The sequence below is a fragment of the Myxine glutinosa genome, chromosome 2 (assembly GCF_964187855.1).
Source record: "Myxine glutinosa chromosome 2, kmMyxGlut1.1, whole genome shotgun sequence".
Lineage (NCBI taxonomy): Eukaryota > Metazoa > Chordata > Myxini > Myxiniformes > Myxinidae > Myxine > Myxine glutinosa.
In genome coordinates, this window is record NC_136262.1 from 5,845,935 (window position 1) to 5,868,633 (window position 22,699).

The 22,699-nt window shown below is 44.5% G+C and overlaps 2 protein-coding genes across 4 annotated transcripts in view; one reads left to right on the plus strand and one right to left on the minus strand.

Moving 5' to 3' along the window:
- LOC137422079 (phospholipid-transporting ATPase ID) overlaps positions 1–22,699 on the minus strand; it is a 266,687-nt gene that overhangs the window by 41,960 nt on the left and 202,028 nt on the right. For all 3 annotated transcript variants that reach the window (XM_078772922.1, XM_078772921.1, XM_078772923.1), the window contains 6 exons: positions 12,285–12,493; positions 11,054–11,097; positions 10,211–10,376; positions 8,321–8,509; positions 8,113–8,228; positions 7,624–7,788 (listed from right to left, as the gene is read on the minus strand). In XM_078772922.1, coding sequence (XP_078629048.1) covers positions 7,624–7,788; positions 8,113–8,228; positions 8,321–8,509; positions 10,211–10,376; positions 11,054–11,097; positions 12,285–12,493 — 889 coding nt within the window. The remainder of the gene's footprint in view (positions 1–7,623; positions 7,789–8,112; positions 8,229–8,320; positions 8,510–10,210; positions 10,377–11,053; positions 11,098–12,284; positions 12,494–22,699) is intronic.
- Positions 12,565–20,431, plus strand: LOC137422733 (uncharacterized). Its single transcript, XM_078772849.1, has 4 exons — positions 12,565–12,572; positions 19,344–20,048; positions 20,081–20,238; positions 20,370–20,431. Exons 1-4 carry the CDS (start codon positions 12,565–12,567, stop codon positions 20,429–20,431), a joined length of 933 nt encoding a protein of 310 aa, XP_078628975.1.

Genomic DNA, 22,699 nt, shown 5'->3' on the forward strand with positions numbered 1-22,699 from the left:
TCTGAATAGTTTCTGCTTTTGTAGAATAATACAAACTGCAAATTGAAGTTACCGACATTTTCGGTTCCGCTAAGGTTATTCCCGGGTCGCAGCTGGGAAACATCATTACGTCTTGGCTCAGGATACATTCTCGAATCTGGCTCGTTGAGGTCTTGCTGAGTTACGTGTTGATGAATAAGATTAGAGAAGTAAGATTTGTAGAACAGGGGGTTTACTTGATGTCTCCCCTCTATCTATCTGTGTGTCTCTATCTATGTGTGTCTTTTTCTTTTTCTCTTTCTCTTTCTCTTTCTCTTTCTCTTTCTCTTTCTCTTTCTCTTTTTCTCTCTTTTTCTCTCTCTCTCTCTCTCTCTCTCTCTCTCTCTCTCTCTCTAGGAGCTGTGAGTACTGTGCTGTGTTGTTGTCTTTCCTATCCCCATTTCACTCCCTCTGTGTCCTTGTACGTGTTTGTGAAGTTCTCCCCGTGTTTCCTTTTTTTGTTGAGACAGGAGAGAGAAAGAGAGCGCGCACGGTGAGTTTGTGTGCGAGGCCGAAAGAACCTTGTGTTCTTCGGGCCTGTGCTCTGCTTGCCGTGTTTCTCATAGCTGGCAATTGGCTTTTCATTATTTTTACTTTCCTTTTACCTTCGCCTGCAGGTTTTGCTCGCGACAGGTTCTCTTTTGTTTGATTTTGAAACTGTTTCTTTAGTTTTAATTTATTTATAGCTATGGAGAATGTTCGTTTGCACAATAGCAGGTATGAGTCATTGACTCGTAAACACGGGCTTATTGCTTCCCCGTCTGACGGTGAGTGTCGAGGACGTGGTAACCAGTATTGGTAACCTTGTCGGCCTGGATAATGTCCTCACCTCCTCCAGGATGAACCACAGAATCGTGGTCTTTGTATCAAAGGAACGCCTCATTAATGAGGTGGTAGAACACGGTCTGCCCTTACCACAGGGCATTTACATAAGTGTTAGTCCGGTGGACACACCGGCGGTTCGAATCATTTTGTCGAATTTACCGCCCTCTTTAAAAAGCGAGCAGATTGCCTCTTCGCTTTATAGTTTCGGCACCGTCGTGTCCCGGATATCCATGATCCCCCTGCGACTTCGAGCAGATGCCTCGCTCCGACACATCATGACCTTCCGGCGTCATTGTTATATTATTCTCAAAGACAATGCTCAGACGCTTAATGCGACCATGACGCTGTCGCTCAATGGTCATAACTATCAAATATATGTGTCGACCGAAATGACGACCTCTTTCATTTGTGGGCAACACGGACATGTTAAAGGTGCCTGCACGACGGTAACTGTCCCCGTGAGAACACCCGAGCAGACAGAACCTGGTAATGCTGCGGACGATCAGCCGTCCACATCGACGGCAGCAGTGAGAGTTACCTGTACGAAGGTAACAGTCCCCGTGGGCACGCCTAAACAGGCGGCACCTGGTAGGCCTAATGCTGTGGACAATCAGCCGTCGACATCGACAGCAGCAGAGAGAGATACCTCCGTGGATGATGGAGGTTTCACTGTTGTTACTGCTCGGAAGAAGCACAAACGGCCGAACGTTAATGACGAAGCAGCAACAAGGGATTCGAAAAAGATTGTGTTGACTGGAAACGACAAAGGACTCCTCACTGAGGTGGCTCCTTGTGTTACCAGCATAACCTTACACAATAGATTTGCATCTCTAACTCCTGATGATGACAAAGAATTAATGAATCAGAGTGAAAGAGCTGCTTGTGATGACAATAATGGACCTGCAGCTCCTTTAAATGCTGAAGTCAACGATGAGCCCATTTTAGCCTCCGTCTCTGCGGGGCGTGAGGGACCTGAGGAGGCCGTGCCTCAGAATGTCCCGGGCTGTGCTGACATAGAATGCACAGTTTCTGTCTGTGCGGGGCGTGAGGGACCAGAGGAGGTCGTGCCTCAAAATGTCCCGGGCTGCGCAGACATGGAACGCACAGTTTCTGTATCAGCCGGGCATGGCGCACCTGAGGAGGTTGTGCCTCAGGATGTCCCAGGCTGTGCTCTCATGACATGTACAAGTTCTGTCGTTGAAACGTCTCATATAATTCCGGAGTGTGGCATGACCGTAGCGGGTCATGAAGAGGTGAATCTCGCAACCCCTGTTGCATCATTGTCTGATTTGCAGACGCGTCCAAAACCTGCAGACATTCAGGGGATGGCGCACGCAGCATTTGCTGCACCGGCGCCTGCTTTACCGTTAGAGGGTGAGACTCACGCTGATCAATTGGACAATGACTCCGATGGAGCCTCATCCCTCACGTCTAGCATCAGCATCGAGGCTTGGAACGAATTGTTGTTGTCTCATGGGCCGGAGGGTGATCCGAGCATCACAACCGCAGAAATTCTAAAATTCCTGAAAGACACTTTTCGGAAGAGGCGAGTAAAGGTGAAAGATTTCTTTCCAGACCTAAAAATCTTCATAACATCGGTGAAATATCTCGTTCTGAAGTCCAGCCAGCTCGGAGTTGGGGAACGAGAAGTATACCGCCTCAAGAAGTACATCATCAAAGCGAAGGAAGAGCTACAAGTAGACCAACCTTCCGCTATATAACCCCTTCTCCTTCTTCTTCACATGACCTTTTCTGTAGCTACCCTGAATATCAATGGGGGGCGGTCCCCATTGCGCAAGACCCAGGTCAAATTCCTCACTGAGGAAAAGCATATTGACGACATGCTTTTACAGGAAACGAGATGCAGTCCTTCTTGCGAAACCCAATGACGAAGGTTGATGAACGGCCAATGGTTTTTCAGTAACTTGGCTTGCCTTAGAGCCTGGGTAGCTATATTCTTCTCATCTTCTTTCCTCCAAACTGACATTGTTTTTGAAGACATAATTAAGGGGTACCTAATTTGTGTCTCTTTCACCTTCAATGGTTACAAGCACACACTTTTTAATGTCTACTCACCCAGTGACAGCACTGACAGCGTCACCTTCTTCACACAGTTAGAAACATCACTCACTCATGTAGATTTTAATAGTCTTGCTTGCTTGGGTGGGGATTTTAATTGTACTCTAGACTCTGCCATGGACCGGAACGGTAAATAACCTCATCTAGCTCGTACCGTCCCACTGGCAAGGGTTTTATCTAAAATGTCTTTCGTTGACGCATGGAGACTTCACAACCCCCTCATACGCCAAAATACTGTACATGGTGTCGCTGTCTTGACGGTCGGCTTTCCTTTGCTCGGCTAGATCGTGTTAACATAAATAGTAATTCTCTTAACATGATGGGCAATGTGCAAATTTTACCAATCAGTTTCTCCGATCATCACATGGTCACCTTTTCTCTTCTCTCTCCGATACGGAACTATGGAGCTGCACATTGGATTTTTAATGTGGACCTTTTAGAGGATCAAGCTTTCCTTAAAGCCTTCCAGGCTTTCTGGGGCACACTGCTTTTGTGGAAGCCTTCCTTTTCTTCCCTCAATCAATGGTGCGATAAGACTAAGGTGCAAATTAAAACCCTTTGTCAGCAGTATAGATTATTTTGTACAAAAGATGAGTCTCTCTTTAAAAGTGTTATTGAAAAAGAAATTTTAGCTTTGCAAAGCCATCTGTCACCTTCCAACACAATGGAAACAAATCTTTCATTGGCCAAAAGAAAGCTATTCTCAACAGGCTATGTGTAAAACAAGCTAGAGGTGCCATGATTCGTCTCCGTGTGGAGAACTTGTGTCATCTGGACGTGCCTTCTAGTTTCTTCTTTTGACTTGAACACACTTCAAAGGGTAGCGAGCAGCTCACCTTGTTACGGACTGTGCAGGGCAATATGATAAAGGATCACAAGGGCATTAGAACCCTGGTTAAAGATTACTTTTCTGATCTGTATTGTATGAAAGACATTGATGACGAAATGGTGCATTTTTTAATCGTGTCCTTGCCCACCTTGTCAGCTAATGCACGTCAAGAGCTGGACAGAAAGATAACTATGGAGGAAGTGTTTGTTGCACTACAAGCCTTGCCGAATGGAAAAGCCTCTTGCTTGGATGGACTCCCCATAGAGTTCTATAAAGCTTTCTGGGACCTCTTTGGGACGGAACTGTTGGAAATATTTTCTGACACATTACGACTCAACCAACTGCCACTCAGCTGCCACAGAGCGGTGCTTGCCCTAATACCCAAGGAGGGAGATCTGCATCGGGTAGAAAATTGGCGTCCCATATCCTTGCTATGCGTGGATTATAAAATCTTTTCCAAGGCTCTCACCAACTGGCTCAGAGTCGTGATTGGGGAGATCATACACCCAGATCAATCTTACTGCGTCCCTAAAAGGTAAATTCACGACAGTATCTTTATTGTGCGTGACATGATTGATATCTGCTCTCTCGAACAAAGAAATGTTGGTCTGGTGTTCCTCGATCAAGAAAAGGCCTTTGATGCCATTGATCACTTTTATCTTTTCTCTGTTTTACAGTGGTTTGGTTTTGGTGAAATGTTTTATCTCTCACGTACAGCTACTGCATAATAACACTTTTAGTTTAGCAAAAGTCAACAACATTTTGTGTCAGCCTTTCCCGGCTAGTAGAGGCATTCGTCAAGGTTGCCCTCTTTCCGGCCTCCTGTACACCCTCGCGATTGAGCCTTTGCTCGTTCGTTTGCGCGCACGTCTTCCCGGTTTCGTTCCTCAACCAACTGCGAACCCGTTCAAGGTGATTGCTTATGCAGACGATCTTTGTGCAATCGTTCACTCGGATGAGGACGTCTTGGCCTTGGTCCAATGCGTCCATGAATTCAGTTTGGCAAGTTCGGCAAAAGTGAATTGGAAAAAGAGCAGAGCTCTCTACCTTGGTCCGCAAAATGGCGCCACTCCTCCGACTCTACCTGAGCAACTCGAATGGACATGGGATGGAGTTCTTTACCTTGGTGTCTTTCTTGGTACCGAAAACTTCATTTTGAGAAACTGGGAATCTCTCATGAATAAAACTGAGAGGCGGCTGCTAAAATGGAAGGGCTTACTCTGTCAACTCTCCTATCGGGGCCGAACCCTCGTTATAAATAACCTTGCAGCATCGATGCTTTGGCACGTTTTTATGGCACTGCAGCCCCCGGATTTTATTCTTAAAAAACTGCAATCTTTTTTTATTGACTTCTGGGGGGAGGGGTGGGAGGGGAGCACTGGCTCAAACCCTGTGTGTCAACCCTACCTGTTGCTGAAGGAGGACAGGGTCTGATTGCCATTACCAGTAAAGTTATGGCTTTTCGCCTCCTGTCGCTTCGTCGACTGCTGTACACTGACGTCTCGTGGAAGGCGTTGGCTCACTGCCTGCTTCGGCAGGCAGGGAAACTCGGCTACGATCAGGAACTGTTCCTCATTGACACCAAGAAAGGTGATATTGCATCACTGGCATCAGTCCCCCTGTTCTACAGGAGTGTGCTGGGGGCATGGCAGGCGGTTACCGTTCGCCGTGATAACAGTAATTATTCCCTTGAAATGTTTTTAAACGAGCCAATCTTTTTAAACCCCATTTTTGAAGAGGTCTGCAGTGATCGTACCTTTATGCAAAAGTTTATTGATGTTGGATGCACCAAGGTTAAAGATTTTAGAACCCCTTCTCCTTACAAGTGGAAACCAGCTGCTGAGGTTGCTGTGGCCACTGGAGTTAGGTCCATTCGAGTCATTGGGAGGATATTTTCTGCGATTCTGTGCTTTTTCAAGCAAACCAGGCTAAAATGGGCTCCACAGGTGGAAGCTGGCCCTCTCTTATCCCAATGCCCCTTTCCAGAGCTTTTGCTTCATTTTCAAGGTTTCACCTCCTTTAAGTTGATGGGAAAATCCTCTTTATGGTATGTGTGTCAAAACCCTTGTTTCTGATAGACCTGCAGAACCACAAGCGCACTGGAGGAGAATGCTCCAGACTACTCATTCCACTTTGATCAACTGGCTTGTTATGTACAAGGTACCCATTGCCAAACGCTCCGGAGACTTGCAGTGGCGATTGGCACATCACATTTTACCCTCAAACGTTTTGATACACCGAATGTGTCCACATGTCCTTGAAAAGTGCCCTTTTTGTGATGCCCAGGAAACTCTTTTTCATGCCTTTGTTGGATGCCCAAGATTGACACCACTTTTTACTGTTTTATCGCATGTCATTCCAGGGTTGCGGTTGCTTTTTACACCTTGTGCTTTTATATTTGGTTTTAGTATTGAACCCAGATGTAGGCATGAATGTTTTTTTAGCCAACTTTTTAATTTCTGAGGCAAAACTTGCTATATATGTGTCCAGGAAGAGGAAAATCCGGAAAAGTGTTCCAGTGGATGACGCTGTAGTCTTTTTTAGGTCATTGGTGTCGTCTCGGCTGAACCTAGAATTGTCTTTTGATAACTGTGGGGACGACTTCCAGAAACGATGGTGTGTACGGCGTTCCTTGTGCAGTTTAACTGACGGAGTCCTTACAGTAAACTTGTAAATATAGCATTGCTCTCTTATTTGGTTTAATGTGAAATGTTTCAAAACTGTACTTTTTTATGACTGTATATATCAACTTTATTTGCTGTCTGTATTGATTTGTAACCATGATTTTCTTTTTTCTCACTGTCTGTATTTGTAGAAATGCTCTCATGACCTGTAAAAAATTTTTTTACCTGTCTGCATTGGTGGAAAAGGTTTTTCCTTCAATAAAAAGGAATGAAATCTCTCTCTTCTCTTCTCTCTCTCTCTCTCTCTCTTTCTTTCTTTCTTTCTCTTTCTCTTTCTCTTTTTCTCTCTCTCTCTCTCTCTCTCTCTCTCTCTCTCTCTCTCTCTCTCTCTGTGTCTCTCTGTCTCTCTGTCCCCAAGTAACCCCAAAATCTTATCAGTTCATATTTACCTCATTACACATACCTGCACCAAGTTTGACTTCGATCCCTTCACAAGCTATCACCATAACGAAAACCTATCAGGGACAGACGGACGGACAACCTGAAAACATAATGCCTCTGGCGACTTCGTTGGTGGACTACAATCGCCTCTCCTCAAATAGGATGGGTACTGCAGCTACTTTCATTTAAATTATCTCTCGACTCACACCAACAAACCACCAAAGTGCTCATCACATGACACCAAGAAGCAGGGAATAGTTACGAGGTAGCTAGGACGGATTAAAACAAACCTTCCGAGGACAGTTTCACCTTTTGGAGGTCATCAGCTTGGAGCTGCCTTGAATACTGAAAAATGGGATTAGCAAATGTATGATGGAAGCAAGCAGCCTTGTCACAACAAACCACCTGTTACAATCGCTACAAACAACTTCGACAAATGTTTGGAAGACAGATATACAATAGCTGAAGTGAAGAGGAGCCACAGGTAGAAACCAGGTCAGTTACTGCAGCTAATAATAGAGGAGGTGAATGAACGACATGAACACGCCAAATTTAATTTACTAATGGCTTCATACAAACACATGCGAACAGACGTTGCTGTGAATTTCCAAACTGGAGGATGTGGTTGTCTTGTTGGAAACAAATGATAATGCGAAAAAACAATGAGTACAAATTTTATATTATAACCATAGCAACCGGGTTAAATGTGCATAATCTCTCATTCCGCAATCGAAAAATGTTGAACACCTTTCGGAACGCACAAAGGAATGAACTAACGCAATAACATTCAAAACAGACGTTACTTACAATCATGTCCTGCTCTATTTCGTTGTAGACGGTGGCAAGCTCCGCTTCTCGGCCTTCGAGCGCCATTCCCGCCTTCCGTAACCGTAGCAACCATTCCGATACCATGTCGTCATCCAGGTCTCGTGAGGCGAGGCAGAGTGTGCGCAAACCTTCTGTGGCAAACTCCTGTAACACAGACGACACCATGCCGAGCGTGTGCAATACTCAAACTGATAAACGGTAGAAAGACCACTCAGTAGCCTGGAAAAGGATCATGTCAGGACAACATACGAGGAATTGCAGGACCTTGTGGTTGTTCGTTTGTGTGCAGCATGTTGACACAACTTGCTTCATGCACGTTCTCTATTCAAGTTATTACAACACAAATTTGAATGGATGCAAATCTTGTCAATTTCATATTCCATCCTCCAATGGTCATTTACCTCGTCATCCTGATACCCAATTTGTCCGTCTCCATGACCATAACTTTTCTCAAAAGACCCAACTCACACTCAGATGATCTGCTGTAATGTTCATCATGTGTTGACAGCATGGGTGCAACCTCTCAAAGATCACAGAGTCTGCTCCTTTGCAATAAAGCTTCAACTTCCCCTCAGCATTTCGCACTGTCATCGCACAACGCACTAAGTAAGGCCTCAAGTACAGACACGTCAATTCTCAAGCTCACCAACTCACAAACGCAACTATAAGGACCCACCGATGACGGACATGCGCTTCCGGTAGTTGTTAAAGTCTAGGATTGCGAGGAGGCGGTACGTGCACGTCTCCCCTAATTCCTGCACACTGATAGTCTCCGGAGTGCGGGCCTGGAATACAAAGCCAAAGTTTCTGGCTGCCGTAACAAGTGCACCTTCGTCCGGAGACTGCGCTTGGTACTGTAGTCCTCCTGGAAGAAGGAAAAGGGAGGGAAGGGATGGATGGAGACATAAGGTAAAAGAGATGTGGAGAAAACGGGGGGAAGTGAGGTCGAGTCAAGAAACAAAGAAATGGACAAGGACAAGAGAGTGGGACAAGACTGGAAGGAAGGATGTGAGGTCATTTAGATAGATATGCCTTGATTGCGATGAAAGTTCATAAATAGTATAAAATAAAATCTATTAACTTGTAATAAATCGTAAAATCTGACATATGTCAGCTTTGATGTAAGGACACATAACTATGCAAATGATGATGAACAACAAGAACATGAAAAGAAAGGAACACTTGGAGGTTTATAAGTGAAAAAACATATTCACAAATTCTCCCAAACCAACTTTTAAAATGTGTGTGAAAGTAAGCACCACCTAACATGTTCATAATAATAACAAATCTCAAGCAGGTTTATAACAAAAGGATTTTAAAAAGGTCAAGTGACAATCTCAATAGACACTTAAAAAATAAATACAAAAATAGAATCACTAAAAAAAAATTAAAAGTTTTCACCAACAATTTAAAAACGGTTTGATCGATTTGTTGATTGATGTAGGTGAAAATATTACAATACGTGAACGTGTCAGGTTTGCTGTGTGAATATTGTGATTAACAAAGATGTGGCTCATCATCCTGGAGGTGCGTTCTTGAGGAAGTATCACCAGAGAATCAAATTATATCAGATCCTGGAGGAGCGATCTTGAGGAAGTATCACCATAGATTCATATTATATCAGATCCTGGAGGAGCGTTCTTGAGGAAGTATCACCATAGATTCATATTATATCAGATCCTGGAGGAGCGTTCTTGAGGAAGTATCACCATAGATTCATATTATATCAGATCCTGGAGGAGCGTTCTTGAGGAAGTATCACCAGAGAATCAAATTATATCAGATCCTGGAGGAGCGATCTTGAGGAAGTATCACCAGACAATCATATTATATCAGATCCTGGAGGAGCGTTCTTGAGGAAGTATCACCATAGATTCATATTATATCAGATCCTGGAGGAGCATTCTTGAGGAAGTATCACCAGAGATTCATATGATATCAGATCCTGGAGGAGCGTTCTTGAGGAAGTATCACCAGAGATTCATATTATATCAGATCCTGGAGGGGCGTTCTTGAATAAGTGTCACCAGAGAATCATATTATATCAGATCCTGGAGGAGCATTCTTGAGGAAGGATCACCAGAGAATCATATTATATCAGATCCTGGAGGAGCGTTCTTGAAGAATGTTATGTAGCCTCCTTTGAACCAGAGCTTTAAGCTGGTGGTAAGTTTACTGCTTTTTCTCATTGGAAGGTTCATTTTGCCAAGTGCAGAACACATTTCTCTTCTGGTGGGTAAGTGCTAACATTTCCTCATTATTCTCGTCAAACCAATCGATGACAATGAGGAAATATGCAATCGATTCAGCACATGCTTCATGAAGAGTGGCCTTGAGCTCTTCCGAGTGTTCTTGAAAGTCGTTGATATGATCGGGTAGGTCAGAGAGCTTTTTGTGGTGATGTTGGGAGGATGTTGGGAGGGAGTGAGAGTGAGAGAGTGAGAGTGAGAGAGAGAGAGAGAGAGAGAGAGAGAGAGAGAGAGAGAGAGAGAGAGAGATAGAGAGAGATAGAGAGGAAACATTCGTGTTTTCTATAATCCAAGTTTGGCATGTCATCAATACCCACCCTTGGCCTTGTCTTCAATCATTACAGTATGGCACAAGGACAGCAGACGAAAGAATTCGTGTACAGGCCGCTCTCCCCGTCGTACCACCTCAAGCAAGGAGTGGTCATAGAATAAGAATCCTGCATCCGCTAATAGGTTGGTGGAGAAGTCCACAGGCACCAGTTTCTGCAAATATCAAAAACATGAGCTCAAGTAACATCAATCATAAACATCATAGTTTCCAACAACAGAGAGGCTTGAGGTTCCGAATGTACCTCAACAACGTAAGCTAAATTCATCTAGCCTTCCATTTGGCTGAAGTTTGGTCAGGTTAATGGTTTCACCTCATCTTCCTGTACAGGGAGTGGTGGGGGCTAACCTTTATCTACTAAGTCCTAAGAGTCATTCCTCCGATGTTTTGTAAAAATTGTTAGGATAAGTATTTTCTTTACCTGAGTTTTGTAAGGAGAAAGATAAAAAGGGCACAAACAAATTTTGAATTAAATCCATTCAAAAAGAAAGAAAAAAGGAAGAACAAGCTATATCAAATAGAGCCTCAAATTCTCACCTGTACCAAAAGGTGATGGAGAGAGAGTGGGAGGAGTCAAATAGCTCACGTGAAACAAATAAATAAAAAAGTCCAAACACATTGGGGAAGGGAGAAACAGGGAAAAATAAAAAAGTTAAATAAATAAATAAATATATATATCAATACAACAATATAAATAAATAAACAAACAAAATAAATAACCAACCAACCCACAAATGAGCACATAAAGGAAGGTCACATATGCGGAAGAGAGGGAGAGGAGAGTAGTGTCTGCAAGGGATGTGTGACATGTGCAGCCAAGGCAAGCTCTCACCTCGTTTGATTCAATCTTGTGCCCGTTCACATCAAACACCTCACCTGAAGAAATAACATGCAACTATGTTACACACTTTCAAATAAAAGACAAAGCAATACAGCATTGTGTGTAGATATGCATATAGTACATACTCTTAGACAAAGCTATACAATAAATGTTTACAACAATGTATTGCAAGTAACGATGGAAACAAGTGAGACACAAAACAGCAATCAATCATTGAAGACATCACTTAAAAAGTTTAATAGGCAAACTTTGTTGTTGTCCCCGTATGGACCACCACTGCTCTGAAGAAGAGGAAAAGGCATGTACGTACTTTCATACATGAGGGATCGAGCCTTAACAGGCTTGTACATACACGGGGGAGAGAGCCAGAGCCTAAACAGGCTTGAACATACAACAGGAGAGAGAGCAAGAGCCTAAACAGGCTTGAACATACACGGGGGAGAGAGCCAGAGCCTAAACAGGCTTGAACATACACGGGGGAGAGAGCCAGAGCCTAAACAGGCTTGAACATACAACAGGGGAGAGAGCAAGAGCCTAAACAGGCTTGAACATACAACAGGAGAGAGAGCAAGAGCCTAAACAGGCTTGTACATACACGGGGGAGAGAGCTAGAGCCTAAACAGGCTTGAACATACAACAGGGGAGAGAGCTAGAGCCTAAACAGGCTTGAACATACATGGGAGAGAGAGCCAGAGCCTAAACAGGCTTGAACATACAACAGGGGAGAGAGCAAGAGCCTAAACAGGCTTGAACATACAACAGGGGAGAGAGCAAGAGCCTAAACAGGCTTGAACATACACTGGGGAGAGAGCAAGAGCCTAAACAGGCTTGAATATACACGGGGGAGAGAGCAAGAGCCTAAACAGGCTTGAACATACACAGGGGAGAGAGCAAGAGCCTAAACAGGCTTGTACATACACAGGGGAGAGAGCAAGAGCCTAAACAGGCTTGAATATACACGGGGGAGAGAGCCAGAGCCTAAACAGGCTTGAACATACACAGGGGAGAGAGCAAGAGCCTAAACAGGCTTGAACATACACGGGGGAGAAAGCTAGAGCCTAAACAGTCTTGAACATACAACGGGGGAGAGCGCCAGAGCCTAAACAGGCTTGAACATACACGGGGGAGAGAGCAAGAGCCTAAACAGGCTTGTACGTACATGGGGAATCTCACCCAAACGGGCTTGTACACACATGGGGGATGGAGCCCAAACATCACCCACCATAGATTCTGCAATTGATGGAACACTTGTTGAAGGTCATGATGTTCTGTGTGAGTGTGCCAGTCTTGTCAGAGAAGATGTATTCAATCTGTCCGAGTTCCTCGTTCAAGGTGGTGGTGCGCGCCTCTGCCGGTGTGTCACGTTTAGCATAATACATCTTACGGTCCCAGTTGATGAAGTAGCTGTGGCCCAGACGTATCACCTCCACACTGTCAGGAGAAGCAAATTAAAAAAAACAAAAAAAACAACTAGAACTGCCACTTTATAACTGCTGGCAATGATGACCGGGTACCAAGACGTCCCGCTTTGATCGGACACTTGACCCATGACGACCTCTTTATAAAACTGAATTCAGAATTGGATTTAAAAAGTAAAACGAAATCCATATTCAAAACAATTTTTATAAAATGGCTGCCAGACCATACCACCAGTGACGTTTAAATTATCAAACTATATTTTGAAACTCTCGTTGATCATTTGCGTGAAGTTTGACATTGATTGTGTTAGCTGTTCTGGAGAAGATGGAATTTAAAGGTTTCTTATTATTCAAATAATGAAAACATTCTGGCTGCCAGACCGTCACACTGATGACGTTGAAATTTTAAACATGTATTCTTTTTGAAGACGATGGTGCTTATAAAATTTTACTTCAATAGCTTAAGCGTTTTCAGAGAAATAGTCATTTATTTATTTAACTTTGATCCAATATGGCTGTCCTCCCACGTGGCCTATGACATCAAAAATTTACACTCTGCCAATGACTGTGTAGGGAATCATATTTGTCAAGTTTCGTGTTGATCAGACAAGGTTCGTTTTTATATCCAATATGACTGCCAAACCACGCGACCTTTGACATCATTTCGGTAGCAGGTTGTAGACAGCAACCGCTGAGGGTAGTACTACCGTTCAGACTTAGGAGCGTTAAAGTGGTGCCCGGAAGCATCTTACACTCTCCGTTCAGGGCTCATCACGGATCAGGACCGACCGAGACGAATCCCAAAGGAACTGAGAGGAGACAGGCCGCGGCAATTGATTTGATGAAAAAGGTAAGCCTCTGTGCTTAAAAAGGGATTCCAAATTGTGCTCCGAGCTCTTCCTCTGGCTTTTATTCGTCTCTGCTGGCCGCCGTGCTTGAAAGCCACGAAACGAGAAATTGTAAAGTACGGACGATTGGTCCGGAGTAACAAGGATATTGTTGAACCAAGAGGGTAGAGGGTTCAGTTGGCAGGGGAGGGGGGTGTGAGGTAAAGGCAGACGTCATACGCCGAGATCACTCCAGGAAGGGTAAGCCCAGAGAGAAGATGGGTAACAAGACAGGAAAGGAAGTAGTACCTCTTCGCAAAACTCCGGCACATTTTTTGTTTGAAATACATGGATTTGCCACGGTGAGAGACGAGAGACAGTGGACTGAGCTAAACCAGAACCTTCAGTGAGAAATGGCCAAAAAGGGAGGAATTCCTGGTGGCGGAATGAAGCCGCACTAGAAGCGCACCTACCAGGCAGGAAGGTCAGGTCAGGTAGAGACCAGGGTAAACTCACAATCAGGAGGTTGAGTTGGATCGGGCATGCAGAATTATGCCCCGTTCAGGAAAAAAAAAGAAAATATGGAGCTGCAAGTGAATGAATGGAATGCTTTTTGGTAGCACGAAAGAAATGGATGGATGAGAATGGTTGGACAAGATTATACAAAGAGATAGGTGTGCCGGTGAAGGTCAGGGTGTGTTCTTCAAAATGGTGTGTAGTGTGGTAACTAACTACCAGTGAATGTATGGAAAATATATTTGAATGAATAAATATTGTCATAACACACAAAGGATGTATTTGTACATATATTTCCAGCCACAGAAGTAGACAAGTATTCTTCGATCCAGCTGATGTTTACAGGTGAGGACTTGTAAACATTTATGCTTGATCTATTTATATGAGAATTACGAGTCTTCCTGTGAGATGTATTGGCCTATTGCTTGTTGGAGGTCAGAAAATGCTTGCCGAAATGCTTCCTGGAGTACAAATGCTTCCCAGAATTTGGATGCAAATGCCTTCCAGATTCTTTCCCTCCCTAACTCTATCCCCAAATCCAGGACTTCATGTATTGCCTGCATAAATTATGCAATGTGGATGTGTATTGGATGAGCATACCTTTGAGGCAGCTCACCCTATTAATGTGAAGTTTTGCAAATATCATCTCGCATCACTGTTGCATGTAGTTTGAAAATGACGAGGTTATGTCACGTGGGATGTCATTGATTGCATTTTTGGGTCGAGAGGTCAAGGGTCAGATATCCTGTTGTTGTGATAATTTGCAAACTTGTAATGAGATTCTGACCAAATTTGGTTATGGAATGATATTATATGATGTTATGGAATGATGCAAAGGTTAAAACTAAATTAAGTAAATTTGGGGCTAAGAAATAGATGGTGTCAGTTTGGATTTTTTTTGAGATTCGATTCAGTCTGCTTGTGGAAAATGGCAGGCTAGAGTGAGCCTGTAGGGAGAGCGTGTGCAGCCGGGTTTTAAAAAACATGTATTTAATTATATCCCCACAGATTTAGCATGGGAGTAAAAGTCAGAGTTAAATGAAAGGATGATAGGCTGGGTCAACCCACTAGATGTTAATTTAACAACATGACAGGGACTTAAATCGGGACAAAAGAAAATTTTTTGTTGGTTAAAACTGAAATTGTGTACGTAATTTGTGAACGGAGGAAATCTAAATCTTTTACTCCCATGCTTTTGCTCCCACGTGGGATCTTTGATGGCTCTTTGATGGCTCGGTCTTCAAGCAGCCATCAATCATCTGGACTGGTCTCCCATCTCTACCGCCTCTGACATCAACTCATCCTGGGGATTCTTCCAAAGTAAATTGCTCTCTCTCATGCACAGATTTATCCCATCTCGTCTTCAGTTGTCATACCCTTCATGGTCATACCATGAAGGTCATACCTCATGTGAGGTCATACCTCACACCTATCTTCACCTGTCATACCCTTCATACCCTTCATGTCCATGGTACAGGGAATCTTGTGGTGAGGCTGTTGCCCAGAAACAACTTGCCTTCGTCTCCTGGAAAGCAAATCCAACGGAAGGAAATCTCATTTCCTTTCACAAAGCCCGAACCAAGTGTGTGTCCACCCTCAGGAGAGCCAGGAAACAATATCTCTCCATTCTCAAGACCGAACTCTCTTATCTGTCTCCCTCTTCCAAATCCTGGTGGCGTCTGGTCAAATCTGTTTCTGGTGTTTGTTCCCCCTCCATCCCCTCCCTTACCTCAAACGGCTACACAGTTGACTCCGCACGTGAAAAAGCTGAATGCCTCAACTCTGTGTTTGCCTCTAAATCTTGTGTCCCAAACCCATCCCTCTCTGTACCCACCGTACCCAGTCGTACCCAGCTGCTCCTGGACTATGTGTCCTTTCCTCCTGACAAGGTGGAAAAGTTTCTGTCAACCCTCGACTCTGATTCTGCAACTGGACCTGACGGCATCAGCCCACGGGTCCTAAAATCCTGTTCTTCCGCTCTTTCACTCCCTCTCTCTGTTCTCTTCACCCTCTCTTTTGCTCAAGGTCAACTGCCATCTGCTTGGAAATCGGCCAACATCACCGCTTTACACAAAAAAGGTGCAAAAACAGATCCTAGTAACTACAGACCAATCAGCCTTCTCCCAATTATCAGCAAAGTCATGGAATCCATCATTGCTTCGGATATGAAATCTTTCCTCTTCTCCAATTGCTTGATCTCTGGTCATCAATTTGGTTTCAGACCAGGTCACTGTACTCTGGACATGCTGCTTCTGCTGTGTGAACAATGGATGGAGGTCCTCAATGCCAAACAGGAAATTAGAGCTGTCTCCCTCGATATATCACGTGCCTTCGATACGGTCTGGCACCCCGCTCTGCTCAACAAACTCTCCTCCTTTGGTATCTATGGAAATCTCCATGCATGGCTGGCGGACTTCCTCTCTAGTCATAGTCAACGTGTGGCCCTGAATGGGTTTCTCTCATCTCCTCTTCCTGTTCAGGCTGGAGTTCCCCAAGGCAGTGTTCTGGGCCCTGTGCTTTTTCTGGTCTTTATCAATGATCTCTCCGACTCTCTTGAAAATCCTCTCTATCTCTTTGCTGATGACTCCACTCTCTGCCGCTCTATTCCTCATCCCTCAGATCGGCAGTCTGCAGCCTCCTCACTCTCTGCAGACCTGGACAAAATCACTGACTGGGCAAATAAGTGGAACATGTCTTTCAATCCTGACAAATCTCACTCTCTTACGATGTCTCTCCGAAAAGACCGACTGGACAACCCTCCCATCCACTTTCTGAATAATACTCTCCAAGAAGTTCTGTCACTCAAGCTTTTGGGTCTCACTATCTGCCATGATCTTTCCTGGGAAAACAACATTTCAAATCTGGCCTCCAAAGCCAGTCGCCGACTGGGCATCCTCCGTTGTGCGAAGTCCTTCCTTGGCACACCTGAGCTCCTCACCACATACAAGGCTTTCATCCGCAGCTCAATGGAATACTGCTCTCCCCTCTGGGCTGGTGCTCCTGCCTCACACCTAGCTCGTCTTCACGCTGTTGAAACCAAAGCGTTCAGAATCATTGGAATCTCCCGTGATGAAGATACCTCCGAGGGCCTTTCACTTACTCACCGCAGGCAGTTTGATGGTCTTTCTGTCTTCTACCGACTCCTCTCCGGCCTTGCTCCTCCAGCTCTCTCTGGGCTCTGTCCTCCAAATATTCCTAAAGGTCGCACAAGATCTGCCTGCAACCCTCTTATGGTTAAACTGCCAAAATCAAGACTCTCTGCTCACCTTCACTCTTTCATTCCTCTTTTCTCCCGCCTCTGGAACAAACTCCCTCACTCCCTTCAATCCCACTCCACCCTCCAGGTCTTTAAAAGAGCTGTTCACCACCATCTCTTATCTTCCCCCATCCAAAACCTTGATCTGTTCTACCCCCGCTAATTTCACCCCAAATCCTCTTTTTTGAAATAACAACTTCTTTCCTGGAAGTCCTTGGTGTCCTTGTGTTTATACTTCTCCCACCCCCCCTCCCCCTTCCCACGCCGCCTCCCCCCAAGCCCTCTCCTTCCCACAAATCCCCGATGTCCCTCACAAATGTTGTATTTATGTCCTTCCCCTTCTCTCCCCATCTTGTCTACCGCTCCCCTTTTTATACACTTTGTTTGTTTGTCTGTTTGATTTGTTTGTGTGATAAATGTTAGCTCTTTCACGAGCCTCGATTATGTATACAAAAAAAAAAAATATATACCAACGAAGACGAGATGCCGTTTTTAACGTCTATGCGAGGAATGACAGTTTATCATGGGGTTAAGATTCAAATCCAACCTCGACCCTCTGTCTGGCTGTTTGTCCGTCTGTCTATCTGTGGGCAGGACGTCTCAGGAAGGTGTGGATGGATTCGTTCGAAATTTGGCAGGGGTAGGCATTGTGTGACGTCTGGTTACATCATTGATGATTGGGTAATGTAAAATTAGAGGCAAGGGAATTTTACAAATGAAGTTTGATTTTTCAGTAACATCTTGCGGGTATATCAAGTGTGACCACTAAAAGTCACAGCCAAGTGATATTAGGAAGGGAAGCTTTATACAATAGGTGTACAATATCAAGGTAAAGACAGATGAATAAGAGGTGAGAGTCGTTAGAGTTCCAGTCTGTTTGGGCTGGATCTGCCAGGCGGGTTGTAGAGCATTTTGGAGGTCAGATGAGCATTGTATGCACAATAAATACAGAAAGTAATCACATGAACGTGTCGTGAGGTTATGGTGAGCGATTTGCATGCTCCAGGATGCGGCACATCGGGTAGTTGAATGATTGTGCCCTCACCTTTGAATATGGGCCTGGGGTGGTCTAGTGGTTTGTATTCGGGGCTGTTTCGCCTGCTTGACGCGCGGGGGAATCCGTGCGAGAATCCGTGCCGGGTAAGATAATTGTTTGAGAGAAAGTCGCATTAAGGGAGTCTTGAAGGATATGGTTGCGGCCGGACTTGACCAGAGTGCGAATGGTATTGTGATAAATAAATAAATGCTACAGCATATTGGTATATGATGGTAGCATGTACCATTCATGGGTACTGAGTATATATGACATCGTTGGCTGAGGGTGTGGAAGTGCCGCTGATGCAGTGTCCCCTTTTTGGATGGGAACGTGGCAAATTGGAGATATCGTTCGCCGGTGAGCGTACGTTGTATGTAGATGGGCTAAATTCACGTGGGACTTGGGGCAAAGTATATCGTGTGGAAGCGCGAACGTGCGCTCTGAGTTCGAATATGGCATGACATCATCACGTTGAATTGCTTGCGTCATGAAGGGGTCACATATGGCTCCAGTTGGACATTTGATACAGGTGTGCGAGTCAGGTAACCAGGTAATGAATGCTCACGTGAGGTGGAGATGCAAATTGGCCAGGTCACAGGTGAGCATTGTGGAGTGGCTGGATGAAATTGGACAAAAGCAAGGTAGATGAAGGTGAAGAAGTGAGTTGTCTCTGTCGGGTCCCATGTAATCGAGGGTTCAGAGTGTGAGGCAGTCTCTTGGCGGGGGTCACACTGGATGGGTTGCCATTGCCTTTGCAGTGGCAGTTGGGGCAGGAATTTGGAATTTGTTCAGAATGCCGGCGATAACTCGCCTACTCTTAACGGGGGACACCATGGGATCTTGCATCCAGCAACGAATGCCGGACAGACGGGACACCAAGTTTAACGCCCATCCGAGGGATGGAGCACACATTGTGGAGTCCCCCTGCCTGAGAAACATGGGATGAAAGATGGGATCAGGACCCCTGCCTTTCTGTTCGACTTCTGTTCTGTTCTGTTCATCTGCCTGTGTCTTTTTTTGTCTGTGAGATGGACATCTCAAAAAGTTGTGGACAGATTCGGACGAAACTTGGTGGACAGGTTGTGTGTGTGTGTAACAAGGAAAAAGAATAAGCATATCGATTCTTTAGCTCTGGATATTACCAATGGCAACCATACAAAAATAAAGGGACAATTATTATTTTAAAATTATCTATAAAACATTTCTACTTATGTTGTGAATATGATAGGAAGATTGTGGAGTGTGTGAAGAAATCCGAAGTGGAAAAACACAAGCAGCAATGTCGGAAATGCTTGTGTTTGTCGTGCCTCGACTGCGGAAAGGAATTCAGGGGTGAAGAGTATCAGATGCATCTGAGATGCATCAAAGAAAAGGAAAAGTATGGCGGTAAGGACTATGATGCGAATCAGGTCAAAGGAAATGCAAAGCAAAGTCGGTGTATCGAGCAAGCCAATCAAGCGATTGAATCGTGCCGGGTCAGCACCAAGGCTCTTCCCATATTGCAGTGCTTGCTTCAGTTGCAGCGCATTCCATTAAAGAGGAAGAAATATGATAATTATTTGCAGAACTCTATGAAGGTTACTGACTGTAAAGTCGTGGACGAGATCTGGAATATCATCTCAGTTGAAAACTCGAGTGCACAGAATCCAAAGCAAATGGAAAAGTCTGGAGCAGTAACCCTGGGCTGTACTTTGGAAAAGAACGAGGGCATGAATCAAGAAGTGGATGGTGCAGCGAAACTCAACAATAATAGTAAGCGGGAAAGGAAGAGAAAGAAGAAGGAGGTAGAGGCTGAAAATGATGAGGTACGTGAGCAAGAAGAAAAGAGGTCAAAAAAGAAGAAGCAAAAATCTGAAGATACAACCGATGCTGATGGTGAATTAAACAATGAAAACCCATCAACTGGAAAGAAGAAGAATAATAAAAAGGAAAAGTAAAAGGATCTGCTCAATTGAAAGGTGGAAGTGAAGATTTGGATGCTGGGGTTAAAGGAGAAAAATTCAACTGGAAAAGTGCAATCAAATCGATTCTACAGGAGGCCGAGGGCAACCAAATGTCTGCTAAGAAGTTGAGCAAGAAATTCCAATCAACATGGTGTCCTTCAACTGTTCAGCCTGGTGGAGGTATGTGCTGTTCTAATGTGAATATGTTTTTATCACGTGGAGCTGGTTTTTTTTGAGTTGATAACAGGAGAAGACGAAGAGCCTGACATAATGGAGCTCAAACAGGTGCCGACATCTCCAGTAATTTGCAGGCATGCCAGATGGTTTGGAAAGTGAGGTAGCTGGAGATGTTACAACAGGTGTGAATACGTGAGTCGTTACAAGCTCCTTAACGGATTCTGACATCCATGGCAAAAGCTTGTGGACGGATTCCTAGACATTGGAAAATTGTGACCAAAATTGAGAATTATTGGGTTAATGGGATATAAATATGTGCATCTACAAGTTGATGGGTTAATAGAATTTTAGTTCTGGATAATACTTAAACTATGAACAATGTTGGCAATATACAGGGAATGTGACTTGTTGATTTTGGGGGCAAAAAGGTGGGTTAAAATAATTGGCTAATTTTTAAAGATTGAGAGGACGATGAATAATGGACTATTCCATGGCTAGAGAAAATGGTTAATATTAATAAAAAAGGAGAGAGGACAATACAGATCTTGGCAACAGATTTTGTAAAATAATGAATGTGAGAGATAATGAAAATAATGAATATGAATGAATGAATGATCGTTTTGAGGCCATTTTCCCCCGCTAAAGCGGGGGTTAGCCTTGCGGGCCCCGTGACGTCATGGTTCTCTTTTTGAGGCAATTTTTATGGCCGGATGCCCTTCCTGACGCCAACCCTCTTAGTCGCCTCTTACGACACGCAGGGATACGGTGTACCTATTCTAAACCGGGGTACACACCGGGATCATTCATCCCAGCAAGCTCGTGCTCAATTTGCCGATCTCGGAAGGATGACAGGCTGAGTCAACCCCCCTGGTGTTAATTCAGCGATCGACCGGGATTCAAACTCAGGATCCGAGGATCCCAAGCCGGCACCCTAACCGCTAAGCCAACACCAGGCTCAAATAATGAAAATAATGTGAAAGAAAAATTGTTAAGGATGGGGAAAAACAAACATTCAGGTTGATAAATGGACCAAGTTAATTTTGTTTGTTTGTTTTATTTGTAATAAAATAAATAAAAAATGTTGGTGATTTGGTGATTTGTAATGTAATGGTGATTTCAAAGATTTGTGTGCTGAAAGTAAAGACCTATTAATTATGCCCAATCTGATGCTTGGTATGAAAGACCTTGTGAATTATGTGAGATATTTTGTAAGTAAAATATGAAAGTAAGTTTGATGAAAGAAGACGAATTATTTAAAAACTTACAGTAATGATTGGATTTTGGTGAAGATATGAATATGGATTCGGATAATTATGAGAATTTGTAAAAAAAAAATCGGAATTATAAAATGCTATTATCAGAAGGCCGCCATGCTTCACTCTCCAACACCATGCCCCTCACTCTCCAACCCCTCGCTCCTCACTCTCCAACTACCTCGCTCCTCACTCTCCAACCCCTCGCTCTTCACTCTCCAATTCCTCGCCCCTCACTCTCCAACCCCTCGCTCCTCTCCAATTTCTCGCTCTCCAAACCCAAGCTCCTCACTCTCCAACCCCTAGCTCCCCACTCTCCAACTCCTCGCTCTCCAACCCCTCGCTCCTCACTCTCCAACCCCTAGCTCCTCGCTCTTGGTACGTGCTCCTCCCCGACCCCCTGGTCACGGTGTACCTCCGAGCCCCGAGAGGAGTCACGGCAGAAAAATGTGTTATTCTGTCAAAGATCAACGGAGAAGCCACCTCAATTGTTACTCACAAACAAATATTGTATTAAGATCACACAAGAATAACAGTACAACAACAATAGTATTCAAAAGTACAATCAATATGTCCGATGATGTTTTGTACGATCGATGTGATGTACCATCAGTTTTGTAATATATAACCCACTGTGCTCCAAGTGAGTGAAACAAGAACATTCCCCAATGTCTCTTATTCCCGGCTTCAAGACGAAGTTGATTCGCTCCAGCGATCGCCAGAACGATGTCCAATCGAGACCAGAATCCCATGCGGATGGCAAGTACAGTCACACCGCCGAAGCTGTACAAAGGCGCCCTCAAGGCGACTGGGAAATCCAAAAGCACCCTACAGGCGACTGAGAGATCACACCCTCGGGTATGGACGAAGTAACCTTCAAAAAGCCACGTCACACACACGCCCCAGATCGACGTCTGAATGCGGTGAAAATGGTCGAAAAGAGATGAAACCGCGAGCGAAGCACAAGTCCTGCGCGAGTCAAAATGGCAGACGACCCGCTCTTGAGACGTAACGGCAGGGCGATAATTCTCCTCGGAATCCATCGCTAAATACCTGACACGCAGGTTGATCGGTCACAGCGAAGACAACTCTGTCCCAGGAATCCCTTTCCCGGAAACGCGAAAGTTCGCCAGTGACTCTTGCTCGCCAACGTTCGATTCCGAACTCAGAGCAACTCGGCTTCTTCTTGTCCGACTCCACTCGCTCTGCCC

Bases quoted from the DNA above. Each gene is read 5' to 3' on its own strand.
- LOC137422733 (XM_078772849.1), top strand. The intron at 20,049-20,080 runs GTAAAAGGATCT...GAAAGGTGGAAG, and splicing joins AAGAATAATAAAAAGGAAAA to TGAAGATTTGGATGCTGGGG. The intron at 20,239-20,369 runs GTATGTGCTGTT...AGTAATTTGCAG, and splicing joins AACTGTTCAGCCTGGTGGAG to GCATGCCAGATGGTTTGGAA.